Source organism: Gavialis gangeticus, unplaced genomic scaffold (genome assembly GCF_001723915.1).
Source record: "Gavialis gangeticus isolate Ggan-Ray unplaced genomic scaffold, GavGan_comp1, whole genome shotgun sequence".
Taxonomy (NCBI): Eukaryota; Metazoa; Chordata; order Crocodylia; family Gavialidae; genus Gavialis; species Gavialis gangeticus.
Window position 1 is genome coordinate 130,784,625 of NW_017729025.1, and position 16,311 is coordinate 130,800,935.

The 16,311-nt window shown below is 39.3% G+C and overlaps 1 protein-coding gene across 2 annotated transcripts in view; it reads right to left on the bottom strand.

The window, feature by feature from the left end:
- Positions 1 to 13,587: 13,587 nt before the first annotated feature.
- Positions 13,588 to 16,311, bottom strand: part of TEAD1 (TEA domain transcription factor 1) — a 178,543-nt gene continuing 175,819 nt past the window's right edge. For both annotated transcript variants that reach the window (XM_019519563.1, XM_019519562.1), the window contains 2 exons: positions 14,786 to 14,938; positions 13,588 to 13,740 (listed from right to left, as the gene is read on the bottom strand). In XM_019519563.1, coding sequence (XP_019375108.1) covers positions 13,627 to 13,740; positions 14,786 to 14,938 — 267 coding nt within the window. In that variant the 3' untranslated portion in view covers positions 13,588 to 13,626. The remainder of the gene's footprint in view (positions 13,741 to 14,785; positions 14,939 to 16,311) is intronic.

Consider the following 16,311-nt stretch of genomic DNA (forward strand, 5'->3'; position numbering starts at 1 on the left):
CCAACTGCCCATCAAGAATGACTGGGGTTAGGGGTGGGGAGCGGGCAGGGACAGAGACCCGGGCACCACCCCCAATCCAGATCTGCTCCCCCTTCCCTACTGCTGCTTGGGGTCCAGGCCCACTCCTTTCCCCCCCACTTTACTGCAGGGAGCAGGGCAGAGAGGAGGGGGGGCAAGCCCAGCCCTGCTGGCCTCGCCCCCACTTCCATCAGCTGTGTTGCTGCCACCTCCAGGGAGCAGGGCGGGGGGGGATTAGGCCAGCTATGCTGGCCTCGCCCTCCCCCCCCCGCATTGCTCCATCCCCTGTGTCCCCACCATCATGGTGGCAGGCTGCCTTCTGTCAGAACACCTTTTTGCACTCTGATCAACTGTTTGTCAGCCTATCAGAGTGCAAATAACACGTTACGGACAGACAGACAGACAGACAGACAGATTTAGGCTTTTATAATATTAGAATAATCAAGGATCTTAAGAAAAGGATAATAAAAAACAGAACAGTTGGAAAATTAAATTATCTGCAAATGCCTTAGAGCTAATATGATTTCAGTTGAAAAAAATGTTCAAGTCAGAAAAAAATATTTACTGCTTCAGAGTCTGCCAAACAAAAGGAATGACTTTAAACATTTCTAATATACATATTCATTTCAGAAGAGTCACTCTGTTGGTTGTACTCTGTTGACCTACTGACAGCATCAGCTCCACATATAATTTGGTTATCCAGGCATAGAAAACAAAATCTACTGGAAGAATGCAGAAAAGCCATTATCCTATCTCCTGTTACTGGTCTTCCTTGAAGCAAAGCATGTAAATTATTTAGATGCAATTGTGGGGCATTAGACCAGCTTTACACAAGAATATGTTATGAGGTACCAAAGTATTCAACTGATTTAAGTGAAAGGAGAAGAAAGGGCCACTTGTATTTACTAGCTCCTTTGGTGACCCTGAGAATGAACTTTTATTTGTAGATGGTGAAATATGGCAGTGACACTGTCTTGAGCTGCTTATGAAGATGAGTTGAATGGCCTCCTACTAAGGAGGAGAATTGTCTGTCAGTCTGGTTAAAATGCTTACAACCTCAATCTCTGATTACACTATGAGAGCCCAGATATAAGGTATAGAGAGGATGGATAGTATGTCAGGGCCCAGTGGAAGCTGAATTATGTTTTTTTGGGAGAAAGGGAAGTGTCATTCATTGACACACCCAGAGTATTTGCTAAGTGAATGTAAAGGAAGGCAGTATTTAATTATATTAGAGACATAAAGAAAGGGATATATGAGAGGGACATAGAGAGAGAAGAATACCAGAGGCAAAAAAGAGCTATGATGCTAATGGCCCAAAGATTGCCTTCATTGGCCCATAGCCTGTTTACTTTAATGTCTGGGTAAACGTCAAGCAATATCACAGGCAACCATGACATTTTGATGTGGATCAGTGGACTGATATTTTGGCTTCCTTTCCAAATGTTACTTAATTCTCCCCTTTTGGGCTCACTTCCATACACTGTGCCAGAGGTATGATTTATGGGGAAGATGAACAAAATTTATTTTTTGCACTCAACATATTAAATAGAGAAGTGCAAAATGAAGCAGGCAAAAAACAGAAATCTCCATTGCTGGATAGAGAAATGGGTTCTATATAGTCGATAATGGCCCTCTATCAGATCTTCAGTTTATTGGTAGGGGTCTACCAAACTCAAAGAGGTGACCAGTGGATTTCACAGGCATATCCCAGGCCTAGCCACCAGTTTGATGGGCTGAGTGTAGCGGGGCTTCCCTAACACCTATGATTGGCCAAAGAGCCCCAGCAGTGTCACCCCTCCCTGCACATTGCCACATGGCCTGACACCACAGCTTAATTATCCTGATTAAGATGTGGAAGCCATTAATCCACATGTTATTAAGTGTGGATTAATGGCTTTTCTGGGCTTAATCAGAGTAAAAAAATTATCAAGGATCACATTTGTGGTAGCCCAGCAGGAAAAATAATGCTGAAGGGCAACCAGCACAGGTTCATTACAGGTAGATCCTGCCAGACTAAACTTGTTTCTTTTTATGACCAGGTCACAACATGCTGCGATACCAGAGTCAAGGTAGATGTCATCTACTTGGATTTTACGAAGGCCTTCGATATGGTATCTCAACCTATTCTCATAAACAAACTGAGCGGCTGTGACAGATGATTACGTGGTCAGATGGGTGGCAAATTGGCTTAAGGGTTGCACCCGGAGAGTGGTGATGGATGGGTTGGTATCAACCTGGAAAGCTGTGGGCAGTGGGGTCCCCCAAGGCTTGGTCCTTGGACCTGTGCTATTCAATGTCTTCATCAGTGACTTGGATGAGGGCATGGAGAGCACTCTGTCCAATTCATGGATGACACAAAATTATGGAGTAATGTTAACACACTAATGGGAAGGCATCAAATCTAGGTGCACCCTGACATTTGGAAAAGTGGGCAGAAAAGAGTAAGATGCAAGCCAACAAAGACAAGTACAAAGTGCTGCATCTAGGGACAAGGAATCATCAACACACCTATAGGCTGGGGGATGACCTTCTTACACAGTGGCAGAAAGGGATCTCCGAGTCATAGTTAACTGCAAGATGAGTATGAGCTGTCAACATGATGCAGTAATCAGTAAAGCTAACCGCACTCTATCATGCATTAGCAGGTGCATCATGAACAGGTCCAGGGAGGTGATACTTCCCCTCTATGCGGCATTGGTCAGACCACAGCTGGAGTACTGTGTCCAGTTCTGGGTGCCACACTTCAAGAGGGATGTGAATAACCTTGAGAGGGTTCAGAGGAGGGCCACTCATATGGTTAGGAGCCTGCAGGTAAGGCCCTGCGAGGAGAGACAGAGGGACGTGGATCTCTTCAGCCTCCACAGGAGAAGGCTGAGAGGGGATCTTGTGGCCATTTATAAATTCATATGGCGGTGGGGAGCAGCAAGAGATTGGAGGTGCTCTGTACCAGGGCACCCCTTAGAATAACCAGGAACAATAGCCACAAACTGATAGAGAGCAAACTTAGCTTGGACATCAGGAAGAACTTACGGTAAGGATTGCCAGAATCTGGAATGGGCTTCCAAGAAAGGTGGTGCTCTCCCCTACCTTGGAGGTCTTTAAGAGGAGACTGGACAAGCACCTGGCTGGGGTCATATTACCCCAGTGCTCTTTCCTTCCCATGGCAGGGGGGTCAGACTTGATGATCTATTGAGGTCCCTTCCAACCCTAACAACTATGAAACTATGATAACATTAAAAACAATCAAGGAGCCGTTTTCCAATAAATAGGGACCTACCAAAATCACAATTGTTCATTTTTCACAGAAACTATGATTCTGGCTGGGCTCCACGAAAAAACACAAGCTCTGCAAAAAAGTGTGCACTCCACGATTTTGGTGGCTTTGCTGAGGGGAAAAAACATCTTACCAGCAAGCAAAGAAAAGTGCATGGTAAGCCCTGCCATTTTGGAGCACAGGGGGAAAGGGAAGCGGAGTGGGGTAGGGAGAGGATGGGCAGGGGCTGCTTATCGGTAAGTTTTTTTTTTCTCAGCAAGCCCCTGAAAAGCACAGAGCCTAGTGCTTGGAAAAGGCCCCAAACTGCAGCCTAATTACTCTGATTAAGCCCATGAAAGCCATTAATCCACACTTAATAATACATGGATTAATGGCTTCCCCATCTTAATCAGGACAATTAAGCTGTGGTTTTAGACCATGTGGCAATGTGCAGAAAGGGCTCCTCAGGCAATCAGAGGTGCTGGGGGGCCCCACTGCACTCAGCCCACAAAAATGGTGGCTAGGCCTGGGATCTGCATGTAAAACCAGCTGGTTGCCTTCTTGAGTTCAGTAGACCCCTATCAGTAAACTGTAGATCTGCAGAGACTAGCTCTCCATCCCTCAGAAGTTTGGGTATAACAAACTAATGGACAATTACAGTCATCCTCCCACCCCTATCAAATCTTGTGAATATTAATGTAATTAATATGTACAACAGCCCTTGCCAACTCCCAGGTCTGAAAAGCTGGGAGATTCTCCCAGGGAGGGCTAGGAAAAGCAAGAGAGAAGCAGAAAGAAATTAAGTTTAATAATTTGCAAGTTGCATGTTTCCATCTCTTCTAGTTTGTATTTTTTAGTCTCTTATTTCCCCCTCCATTTCTGGCCCTTTCTAGCCCTCCCCATGTCATTTCTCTCTTGTCCCCCTTTTTCTATTTTTCCATTTTCCCCAGCTGTTTTGTCCTTTCTTTTTGTCCTTTTCCCCCCTCATTCACAGACACTTTCACCCTGGGTTCCAGTGTCTGCCATTTTGCTGCTACAATTCTGCTCTGCCTTGACTCCCAGTAGTCGCATCTTTTTTCTCCTCTATGCTTTTCCATTCGTAGAGTGTTCAAAATAATAGCACTTATAAGGCCATTAAAACCATTACATGTCACACCTCTTTGTAAGGTAGGTAACGTTATTTATGCAGTGCCGTTCAGTGTGACAGCTTGTTCAGCTGTTTCTGCACAAAAGGCCCCTCAGACAATAATACTAAGGCATGAAGGGTCAGGCTGTGGTGAATGAGCAAAGCTGTTTAGATCAGCTATCAGCATCTGCCAGCACCATGCTTGGTGCCGAATCAGCTGCTGCTTACTCTCTTATTTTTGTGGGCATGAAGTTTTCTGTATTAGTTAAGTGCAGTAAGCACAGCACACTGAAGTTTACCTGCAATCTACTAAAACTTCCAAAGGGGCTTGTAACTCATAATAGACTGTAAGTAGCCTTATCCTTGTTTTTCTTTGAAGCTTCCTGCTAATGCTATACTTTCATGTATTCAGATTTGCGCTGCATTCACAAGAGAGAGTAGGGATTAAAGCAGTTAGTTAACTAAACATACAGAGATGAGAATGCTGTTGTGCTCAGGTAACAATTGCTAAAGCTGGGCAAAGATTTTGAAGATATCTTTCTTTCGTCTCCTTTTTTTTTGCTAACCCAGCAACCTAATTAAGGACCACATTATGTTTGACAAGCCTTCCCCTCTAAACTACTAGAAACATACACTTGCCATGTAAAAATATAAGGAAAACAAGCTATAAACCAGGTCGGGTTTCTGCCTACAGCTTTCCCCTGAACTCATTCTTTCTCTTCCCTCATAAAGAAGCTCTATGGTGGCATGTTAAAAGTGACAGTGGAACATCTACAAGCCACACACAAGATCAACACAGTAGGAATATGGCAGAGCAATAGAAAAGCAATGCTCTAATTGTAGCTGTGCCATTTTCCTTTGCAGAAGTGGAGGTAAGGAGGTAATGCTCATGCTGCTAAGTAGGCCACTCTCAAGCCCAGACTGCTATATTGAAAACCCCTAAGATCGATTCTAGCCCCCGTCCAGAAGCAATTCTGACCATCAAAGCCTGAGATTAAACCTCCTCTTAACCCACCTCCTCCCTACACAGTATGCCTAGAACCTACCTGGGTGCTAACAGGATGAAAGGACAAGAAATCACCCATCAGCAATCCCAAACCTTAGTTAAGGACTTCCAGCCCTTCTACGACCCATTTCTTCTCTCTCTACGTCCTGTAAGTAGAGCCAAATAAAGAAGGGAGGCACTGAGCAGGTTCCTGGAAGGGCTCTGCTCAGTGAATAAGGAGCACAATGTGCATAGATGTGGTGTGGGCTCTAGGGCATCTGTACATGAGTGCAGAGGCTACTCTGATGCCCTGGAATTCCAGCATCAGAGCAGACGTGATTAATCAAATCTGCTGAAGCGTGGCAATTACCACACCCTGGCAGCTTCCTATGTCTCCTACTAAAGGTGGTAGAATAAGCTTTAGTTCAAGTACCCTTGCCACCATTTTTAAAGTGCAGGGAGACATTCTGGGCACTTTAATTACAGCGGCTGTCAGAGCCACTCTAATTAAAGTGCTGACCCCACCCCTGGGACACATGTAAAGGTGCCCTAAGATAACATAATGACAGGGAGAGGCAAATCCTGTGTCTCAGGCTGGTTGAAAGTAGCCCTAAGTGTTGACCTTAAGTATTTGTCTGGAGTCTTGTGGTGAAATTCGGGTTCCACTTAGTTCATTCACAGGTTTGACATTGATGCCATTGGGCTAAGATTTCCTGCTTAATGCTGTTTTCATACAGTAGTATAGACTTGACACACTCTTCACAGCAATGAGCTAAATTGGTTTTTTCCCCAGCTCTCACTGCACCGGCTACTGCTGTTAGTTTTGGCAACTCTCATAGTAGGAAAGGACAGGAAAAACTGAAGGGCCCTAAAAGTATTAATATATGTTTTCCAGGAACTGACTTCACATTCAGAAAGCAGCTCATCATCCTGTGGAAGAAATACCAAAGTTTTGAGAGAAGTCACATGAGCTGAGTAAGGATTATAATAACTGCATGTTTCATATACATTTATTCAACGTACATTGTGGGTATGTAACCATTATAGTGGACTGCTGCTTTGTTGGGATAATCAGTAGCCTCCTGTTTTAAGATACAAGGAGCCACTCCAGAGCCTCATATAGTTCTTGAGCTGACTAGCTTCTTTCACTCAGACAAGTGCTCTCCCCACTTTTTATGGCATTTAAACAAGACTAAGTCAAGTTGCCTTACCTAAATAAAAGATACCAGTTATAGGGGCAACTCAGGGTGGCATTTATAAAAGTTAGACAATCAGTGGATATTAAGTATGAGGAAATATAAGGATGTGTGAACCTTGTGTTCTAAAAAGCATGTGCGACACAGTTGCCACCAGCAATATTTATGGTTTTATATGTATTTTGTATTATAAAAATATTAATTCACTTGCATTTGTGATTCATAAATAAGTGCTGAAATGGCAGACATAGATGGACTGGGGAGAGATGAACAATGTAGGATTAAATATTGATTAAATGCCATTATCAGTTTCTAAATCTAATGTTTAGAGACTTAAAGCTTCTGTTCTGTTCCTGTTGACTCTGGATGCACATAAACTGCATAGGTGCCTATGTTTTTTTCAGTAAATTTCACATGTACTTAAGGTTCTCCTGCTAGGGACACTTAGAGGCTGCTAGTGTAGTGTTCACACCACCTTGGGAACCATCCATTAGACATCTCTCTATCTCTTTTGCAGAGCTCAATCTAGTAGGCCTTTTTAGAGCCCACAAAACACAAGCTATTGGGTGAATGAGCATTCACTGGAGCAATGACTGGAAAATAAATCTGCCCTTCCAGGTGAGTACACTAACTCTTAGATTATATAGTTCTATTTTCTCTCACGAATATTCAATTCTACGGTAAATTTAGAACAGGTTACTAGAGGCATTTAGACCAGCTTATCCTGCAGCTTTGTGGTTAGTGCATTCAGGTGGGAGGTACGAGATGCAAGTTCAGCTCACCTCAGATTAGAACCTGGGTCTTGCCCGTCTTGTGTGAAAACTCTGACCACCAAGATACTGGCTAGAGAGCCAGCTCCACCACTCTGCTCTGTGAGGCAGAGCTGGCCTAGAAACCCATCGTCAAGGCAGGAGTAAAGATTGTGAATCCCAACTAGAAACATATGCATCTCTGTAGCCCAAAGTGAGTTTCATACATCTGTCTGGGAGAGGAGTAGAACTTGAGACATATTTCCTGTTGGTTAGCTTAGGCATATGTGCTGACTGTTTTCAATCCCATTCTTATGTGCCGATTAAAAACAAATGCAGCCAACACTTTCATTTTCTTTATTTTCAATCGATACTGTATGAATACAAAGTTTCTAGAAAGCTACAAAAATTCTACCACTTTATCAAGAAGGCATCAAAATGTGTCACTTTGCAAAGACATGAAAACACCTGCAGTAACCGACACAAAAATAGCATTTTTAGAGTGATGAAATAATTGCACTTAACTGTCATGGATATTAAAGTTATCACACATATGTACCGCGAAAGCTAGAATACATTTTTTTTACAAAGCACTTTATAAAAAAATTCTCTGCACACAAAACCTATAATTTTCATATTACTATCATACTAAAGATAAATTCACTTTAAAGCCAACACTTAAAACATTTTTAAACAAAAAAGGTACCAGTACCTACACACAGACAATAACAAATACAAGAATACTGTACTGCCAAGAGGTTTGACTGGAACTCCTTTTGAAAGCTTTTGCAAATATGTTAAGAAAACATTTGAAAACATTCTTTTTTTTTTTCAAAGAGCCTTCCCTCCCTGTCTAATCAAGAGGTACTTTATCATCAAAAGGCAGGTTCTACATCAAAAGTTACCAGCAGCAGTACAATATTAAAGTAACCACTGACCATATATGAATATGCTTAAGTCACAAACCCATTTTATACACATTACAAATAAACATAAAGTGAGAATTCCATTAAGTCATTTACAAATGTGAACAAATGCACATGGCAAAAAAAAGAACCCTAAAACTGTTTTACATAAAATGAACTGATATTGAAGAATTAAAGGCTATTCAGGTTTTTAATGTTATAAAATTCTTTTGTCTTTTTTATTTTTTTTAGGCACATATTGTATTTTTTGTCTGCAGTCATGAGCCTGAAGCTAAAAGGCCCATAGAAAAACAAACAAACAAACAAAAAACCCCTATAAACAGAAACACACATTTTGTAAGGAGGTAACAGGGACACATCTCCTCTTTGTCAACTGAGTGCATTTAAGAGTTAATTTACACAGTAAAATTAATTACATGATCTCAGCAAGACTGACCCAGAAAGTTAAAGACCAAAACACACACATTTTCAAAACTTTGAAGTATCCAGCCTCAATCTTTTCAGGGGATACAATTCTGATAACAAAAGATGAGAGTGGAAAACAGATCATCCTGAGAGGGGTATGAAATTGGGTTGATATCAACTAGCATGTCTTTTGATTGATGGACTACTACGTATGTTAATGTATGTCATGTTAAATATTACACAAAACATTTCCAGGTATGAATGACCCATTCAAACTTTGTGGGGGTTGATTCAGGAACCAAGCATACTTTAGGAATTCTAGAATGGGAAAATAAATATACAGAGATTGGCTTGTCAAATATAGTATCTGACTTCAATTTATCAGCTACTTTCATTACGTATTAATGCACACCTTTTGTTATTTAAGATCATACAAAACAAAGAATTTGTTGACTATGAAGCTATTGCCAAATGCAATGAGTTGTAACTACAGCAGAGAAGGGAAGTGAGAAAATAAACATTTTATCTGTAATTTCTTCAAAATAGTGGTACAGTACCTAAATAAATCATTTTGGAATTCAAGTAATTAAACTACTTTGTTAGTAGTAATTTTAATAGTACCATTATTCTTTTAATTGCGAATAATGAGACAGCAAATAATAGAGTTAAGTTTACTTTGCAATAAACTGCAGTTCATAACCATTGTTATCAAATGTTTCTTTTAGCTGTTACATACAATAGCTGAAAATATATCCTGTACTTTTGGGGCCCCAAACCCCCTTGCCTTACCTCAGCATCCTTAGTTCAACAGGACAACTTATGTGAGGAAGGAAAATGAGAATCAGACATTGGAGGAATAACAAAAAATAGTGTTTTAGAGATGGGGAACGTGAATTATCACAATATTTACCACAGTGTCACAATATTTATATATAAAAAGTTAACCTTATTTTTCATCAAGTATTTAAAAAATCACATTAAAGTTGTATGCACAACTATATAATTCCTCTGCCAGCTTTTGGTTTTGCTGATATTTGTTCTTGTTATTTATTTAAAATCCTGCTCTTTGTCCTAGCAATTGTACTTCTTGTATTAAGTGTGGCCCCAATTCACAGAAGGTGTCAAAACCAGACACATTAGTTGAAGGAGCTGCTTTTCCTCCACTGAGACATCATTTAGAAAAAGAACAAAAAACCCCGCATTTCAAATAGTGCTGTCCAGTTTTCCATACAACACCTTCTATAATGCTTATGCTTAACATGATGCTAAAAAACACGTGTCAAAATGCAATTATTCTAATTAATTTCTGTTCTGCATTTTCATCTCAAATTTCGTGCATCCAACTTTCAGAGGCTCAACTTTGTAAACAAATTTTGTATAAAGAAAAGATCTTCACAGATACTGAAATATTATTAGAAGAGAACAATAAAGTCACACTTGTCCACTCTCTGAAGGTCTGCAATTTATATGGACGTCACGTTACTCAGATGCTAGACTGAATGAAGAAATGAAAAATGGGAATCACTGACTGTTTTAAATTCTAAACATCAGTTGCTGGTTTGCAAAGCTGCAAAACTCTGACAAACAGTTAAACAACACGTAGATTATTTTCCAGCATTATTCAGTCCGGTGATTAGCAAAATCACATTACTATAAACGGTGCTCTTTTGTGAATGGAGGCCTGTAGTTTTAATTTATTCCAATAAACCAAAGGCATTATGGTGATCACTAAATATTTTTGGTCTTTCTACAAATTGTCATTATTATGGCAGCACTTTTCTAAGCTGGAATTTCAAACCAAAGGCACTTTCATGCTAGAGTGCAGAAGTCACAATTAGTTAATTATTTGGTCATGAAATTTAAAAAGGCAGCATTATTAGTACAATTCACTTTTCACAGAAAACTATTAAGTTGTAACCTTTCATTTTGGTATAGACATTAAACTGTGTAGTAATGGGACTGACTTGCACTGAAGGTTGGTTTAGACCAGTAGTCAAAGGACTTTTCTATGGGAAATATATATATATATATATATATTTTTTTAAATGGGACCAATTAATAAAACAATATAGAAAATCAATGCAAGAGGCTAAAGGTACTGCTAATATAACACTAAGGCACTGCATATTGTAATGCTTTGGCAGCTCTGAATTAAAAAGTTCCTAGAAAAAGTAACAGTAACAGGATAAATTCTTCCAGCTTACAAAAGAGCTCACAGTTTACAGGCAGCCTTTTGGACTACACACCCCACACTGAACATTTGAAGGATTTAAGGCTTTTAAGTAGGAACATGTACAGGGTTTAGATCACTTACATAAATGTAAAGTAAAGACAATGCAAATATTTTTTTCCTAACATTACACATGTGAACACCAATAAACGTTGTGACTTTTGATACCTTCTAGTTATGACATATGTAATGTGCCAGATTTTACAAAAGAACGGTACCTGGTTTTGCAAAATGATTTACATATTTTATACACTTTAAAGAATTTGCTTGCTATATTGATATAGATAGATAGATATCTATATCTATAGAAATATAGAAATATATATATCTATATAAATATATATAAAAACAATAAGCACCCAAACCACAATTCAAAAACCTAAATAAGAGACGAATTTAGAACAAAACAAAACAGAAGACAAAAAAATTAGTTTTCGACTTGTAACACCAAGTGCTTAAAATAAAGGGCTACCATTAGGCTGTTACAATGCAGTGCTTTCCTTGATGTGAGAGTTAGTGTTGCAACTTAAGAGACCCTATTATGGATATTAAATTTACAATTCACAACATAGAAACAGCTAAAAGGTTCATCAGCCCTAACATCCATGAGTGGCTAGATAATATGACAGCTAGACATCACAGCAATCATCTGCCTACTGCAGTCAGATCTGAGGTTTCATAGCCTAAGGAATCTCAGCCCTCATCCAGATGTTAGTCTCTTCCTCTAATGTAAGTCCTAACAGCATTAAAGATAATATGATCTGGTGCAGGCCTATAGCAACCAGCTACATGCTGCATATTACAAATGCAGTTCCCTCCCCTAGCCAGTATTCATTAATGGTCATACAGTGATAACTGAGGGTACTAGTCAGAGCTACAGTGTCATACAAATTAAGACTGACTTTTTTGAAGTATACAATACTCTACCTGGGGGTGAAGCCAGGCCTCTAATTGCACACAGACGTGTATTTGAAATGGCAGCTGGGTGGGGAACTGCTAAACACATCTTCTATGCCCCATTTGTGGTTTGCCAAGACCTACAGCATTCCAGATCAATGCTGTTTGTCAACATCTGCAGCATAAATACGTGTCTTATCTCACAACCAGTGCTCGAGACAGCCCATTAGGATGTGCAGTTTGCCAGATGGTCTGCCACGTTTTAGAACACATATCCCTCTTATAACCTAATCCTGACTGTGTTTCTTTAAAAGTGTAAGGGCATGGCTGAAAGGAAGACAGAGGAAAAACAGAAATGGGATATTAACCAGTTTAGCTTGTAAGAAACAAGTATGTATAACAACACACGTACCTCAGCTAACCACTCACCCCTATGTCCATTTTTCAGGTCCTTACTTACTATGAAAATCTCTTCCACTGGGTTTTAATAAACAATTCAGAATCTTCCCTGAATTAACCACTTCTTAATGTATTCACCAGAGGAATGAGCACCGCTACATACCTGTGTGCTCTGAATGTGACTGCAGAGCAGACCTCAAGTCACAATAATTTTTGTGTCCTGTAAGCTCCCCCTGATAGTCCCAATTGCAACATTTCTTCTAGGAGGCTCTGGGCAGAGTGGGGTAGTACAGGTGGAAGAGCATTGTGAGCAATAAGAAAAAGGAGAAAACTCTCCAGCTTTCCAATCTCTTTTTACTTGATGATGGTTGTGATTTTTCTAGCATCTCAAAGATATTAAAGCTGGTAAGCCTTTTACTGGCTTATGTATTCTTCTCTCAACCACATTATTAGTTTAATTGATAGATTATTCACAACACGTAATAATGTCAATAATTTCCCCTTATGTTTGTTAATTTCAGTGTTGCAAAGTTTTCGCTCAATTTTATAGAAAACATAGCTGTCCATATAAAATATAATCGCACACGCAAGACTACATATATTGTTGGCCTAAATTTTCAGTAATTAACTACTTATTGCAAAATGAGCCATCTTTTTCATTAAATAATCAAATTCTCTTATTAGTACGATACAACTTTATATTATTTTAAAATACACTACATACGTTAAGGATAAGGGATGATATTTTCTTTCTCTGCAATACCTGTTTGAAAGCTTACTGGATTAGAAGATTAGTTTCAACGTTGAGAAAAAAATACAAAATTTGCCTAATTTGAGAACCTGTCTGTTTCTATCAGGCATTTTTAAGGCTGTATTTTTCATTTGGTTTCAAACAGAAAAATGTTTCATTTTAAAAAATAAATTTAGTGATTACATTCGTCCATATCTTCCACCCTAATTGGTTACAAAGATAATTCTATAAAGATTATTAACTTTGTGTACTAATTTACATTTATAGTTAGGATTCATTTCAATTTCATTTGCATCGTAAAACAAGCATTTTTTTGGAAACAAAAAAGGAAATAAATTCTTATAAATTCTGTACGTTTTCCCCATGGCAACTGCTCTGTCATACATTTTTCTATCACAATTAAAAATAAACCTCCACAGACAGAGGTGTTAGGTTCTTAAATACAGTCTTCCCAAAGAACTGTGGTTTACAAATTTGAAGAATGCTTAGTTTTAGAAAGAATTTTTTACAACTGTACCAGAATTTCACAGCTACAATTATATATGAACACATTAAAAATGACTTCACTAAAACAGGATTTAGAAAAATGTGGGTGAAAGATGGGCCAGAGGCACTGCCACTTAGTATTGAGGTTTACAGTCTGTGTTTTGATAAAGAAGTGTAATGAAGTGTATATATAAATAACCATTCAGTCCTTTACAAGCCTGTAGATGTGATGTTGTGCTCCGTGTTCACTGTTCGAAACTTCAAATACACAAGCCATGCAGAGTAGGGTTTCTTGCGTATCCCTGTTTGTTACAACCTATTTGGGGGGAAAAAGTAGATAGTATGTTATGAACCTGGGAAAATAGTGCCACAGAAAAGGCACCCTCGGTGCAAAAGGAGAAAAAAAGTTTTAACTAAGTTTTTCCTAAACATGAAACAGCCTTTGGGAAAGTGAAAATAATTCTACTCATCACTGCTCATCCAGAGTTTCAATCTTAATAGTAGTATAATACATGCTCTTCTTTTTTACATGAATTGACAGCCAGTGAAACAGGCCACTGACAGATCTTCAGTTAAAGGTACAATGGGATCTGACCCACAATCCTACTAATTGTACCTCCTGCCAAGCCACACGTGTATGGTATCAGATGCAACTGTAGGATTAGATCCCAATCATACCCTATTGCCAGTGCAGGGGGAGCCCCTGAATGGGCAAGTAGCAAGCCAGGAACTTGGGGAGCCTGTGGCTCAGAAAGTCATTCAGCTGATCAACGCTCTCAGCCACAGGGATTGCACGAGAGGCTTTGAGGCAGCTTCAGTGTGCTTGTGATGCTGGGAATGCTCATCAGCAGACCAGTGCTGGCCACATATTTAATTTAAGGCATGATGGGAACCAGCCATAAAGTTATTATGGATAACGTATGTAATAACTTTGTGGCTTATTCCCTGTTTTATTGTGCCATTATCTGTATGAAGCTGTGGTGGGGTTACTACGTAAGACTTCATTAAGTAGTAATGTCTGCCAGGGACCTCATGGTATCTCCAGTGGCATCTGAGTTAGCACCCACTGAAGAAAGCTTTATGCAAAGTAGGGTTGCCATGACATAAGACTTGCTTTTAAAAACAGATAAAACCTAAGATAAGTATCTGGAAAATAACTAAGAGGTCTGCCTATTCTGTCGTCCCTGCTATTCCTTTGTGACCTCAGGTTCAGCAGCACCCAAGTCCATGCCCATGGGACAATTTGTGTAATAGTAAATTTCTATTCAGTAAGGACTTTACAACCCAGTTCTAAATTCTGCAACCCACAGAAATACAGAAAGAATTTTAATAAAAGGCAGTAAGGAATAATGACTCCTCACCAATAAAATTGTAAAATTTTCCAACACACTGTTCATCATATATTTCTCTGGTAAATGCTTGAGCTTGTGTATGAAGTTGATCATATATTCACACATCGGAGAGCGATTTATTCTGTACACGAATCGGCCATTCTCAAACCTTGCATATTCCGTCTGAATAAAAGACAAAATTTTTTTTTTTAAATATTTATAACAAAAAGTATTTCCATAGCAGCCAAGAGGGGGAATGCTAAGTCATGGGTTCTGTTCTCTTTCTTAGTTTGGAAATAACAAGGAGAATATGGAGCTGTTGTTCTCTAATGTTGGTTTAGTCACCCAAGTCTCCTTCCATATACTAATTTAGGAAAATAGGTCTTGAATAGGAAATCCTGGTTTGTTTTCAGTTCATGAATTATATACAAAGTCAATAAGGACCATTAAAAATAGCCTTGCAGTGAAGAATCATGAATTAAGAAGTAAACTTGATATAAAATTTGTCTTGTATGACTTTCAAGCAGCTTAAAGGTAGCTTGGTTCAAAGGACTTAAGAGAGAGTAATTTTACATGCACACACACACACATACACGCCAGATTTGTCAGAATGTATTACATAATTGAATAGGTAGGTATGTGAATAACAGAAGGACAGTCAACTATGATGAAAGGAAGAAGGACAGACTGACCCACAGCTCAACAGATCCCACTGCGATGAGCAGAGATGGAGCTGTGATTTAGTTTTCCTGCTCTCCACCTCCCTAACTACCTACTGTCATGATAAACTGCTCTTCTCAATAGCTGGATGGACTTAATTTATGAATTCCTCAAGGTTTGGAGTAGTAGAGCAGACCATGTTGCTCTTTGGTAGTCACTATTTTTGGGGATAAATAACAAAGCAGGATGTGGACATCAATACATGCATTTAAAAATGCTTTATGTCTTTAAATTAGAAGTTTCTAAACAACAACTACATTGTAGTTACTGTAGCTCACGGTACAGTAAGCCCCACTACCTGACTTAACTAAACAGGACTATGTCATAAAAGGCTCTAGTATCCAAAAGAAAGAACAATTATACAAATTTGCTTTTTGTGCCAAAGCCACTGTCACTTGAAGAAAGTGTATTTCATCGGGTTAAATTAGTTTGGGCATAGAAGAAACACATCACACCACTAAATTTTTAGAAATGCTCTGATATCTAGGCAGTGGAGGGTTGCTTGCCACCTTAGTAAGATTCCAAACAGGCTACAGGTGCTGGTTTGAAGCATCATGAAGATGACACATCCAGTTGAAAATGGGAGTAAATCTATCTTTGCTTCATTGCTCTTCTGCCAGGCGATGTAGGAAGCAGCACTGATGTCAGCTCCAGGCTCCCCAGCTGAAGATAAGAAGCTGTGATGATAGTGGTTGCCAGAGGAAGGATAGAAGAGGTACTTCTAAGTCAGCACGTAACTGGGATTTTACTGTCACTCGTATCACAGTAATTTAAACTAACCAGAAAGGAAACCAATCTTTCAGGAAGGATTAGGAAGGGGGGGGGGGGGGGGGGAA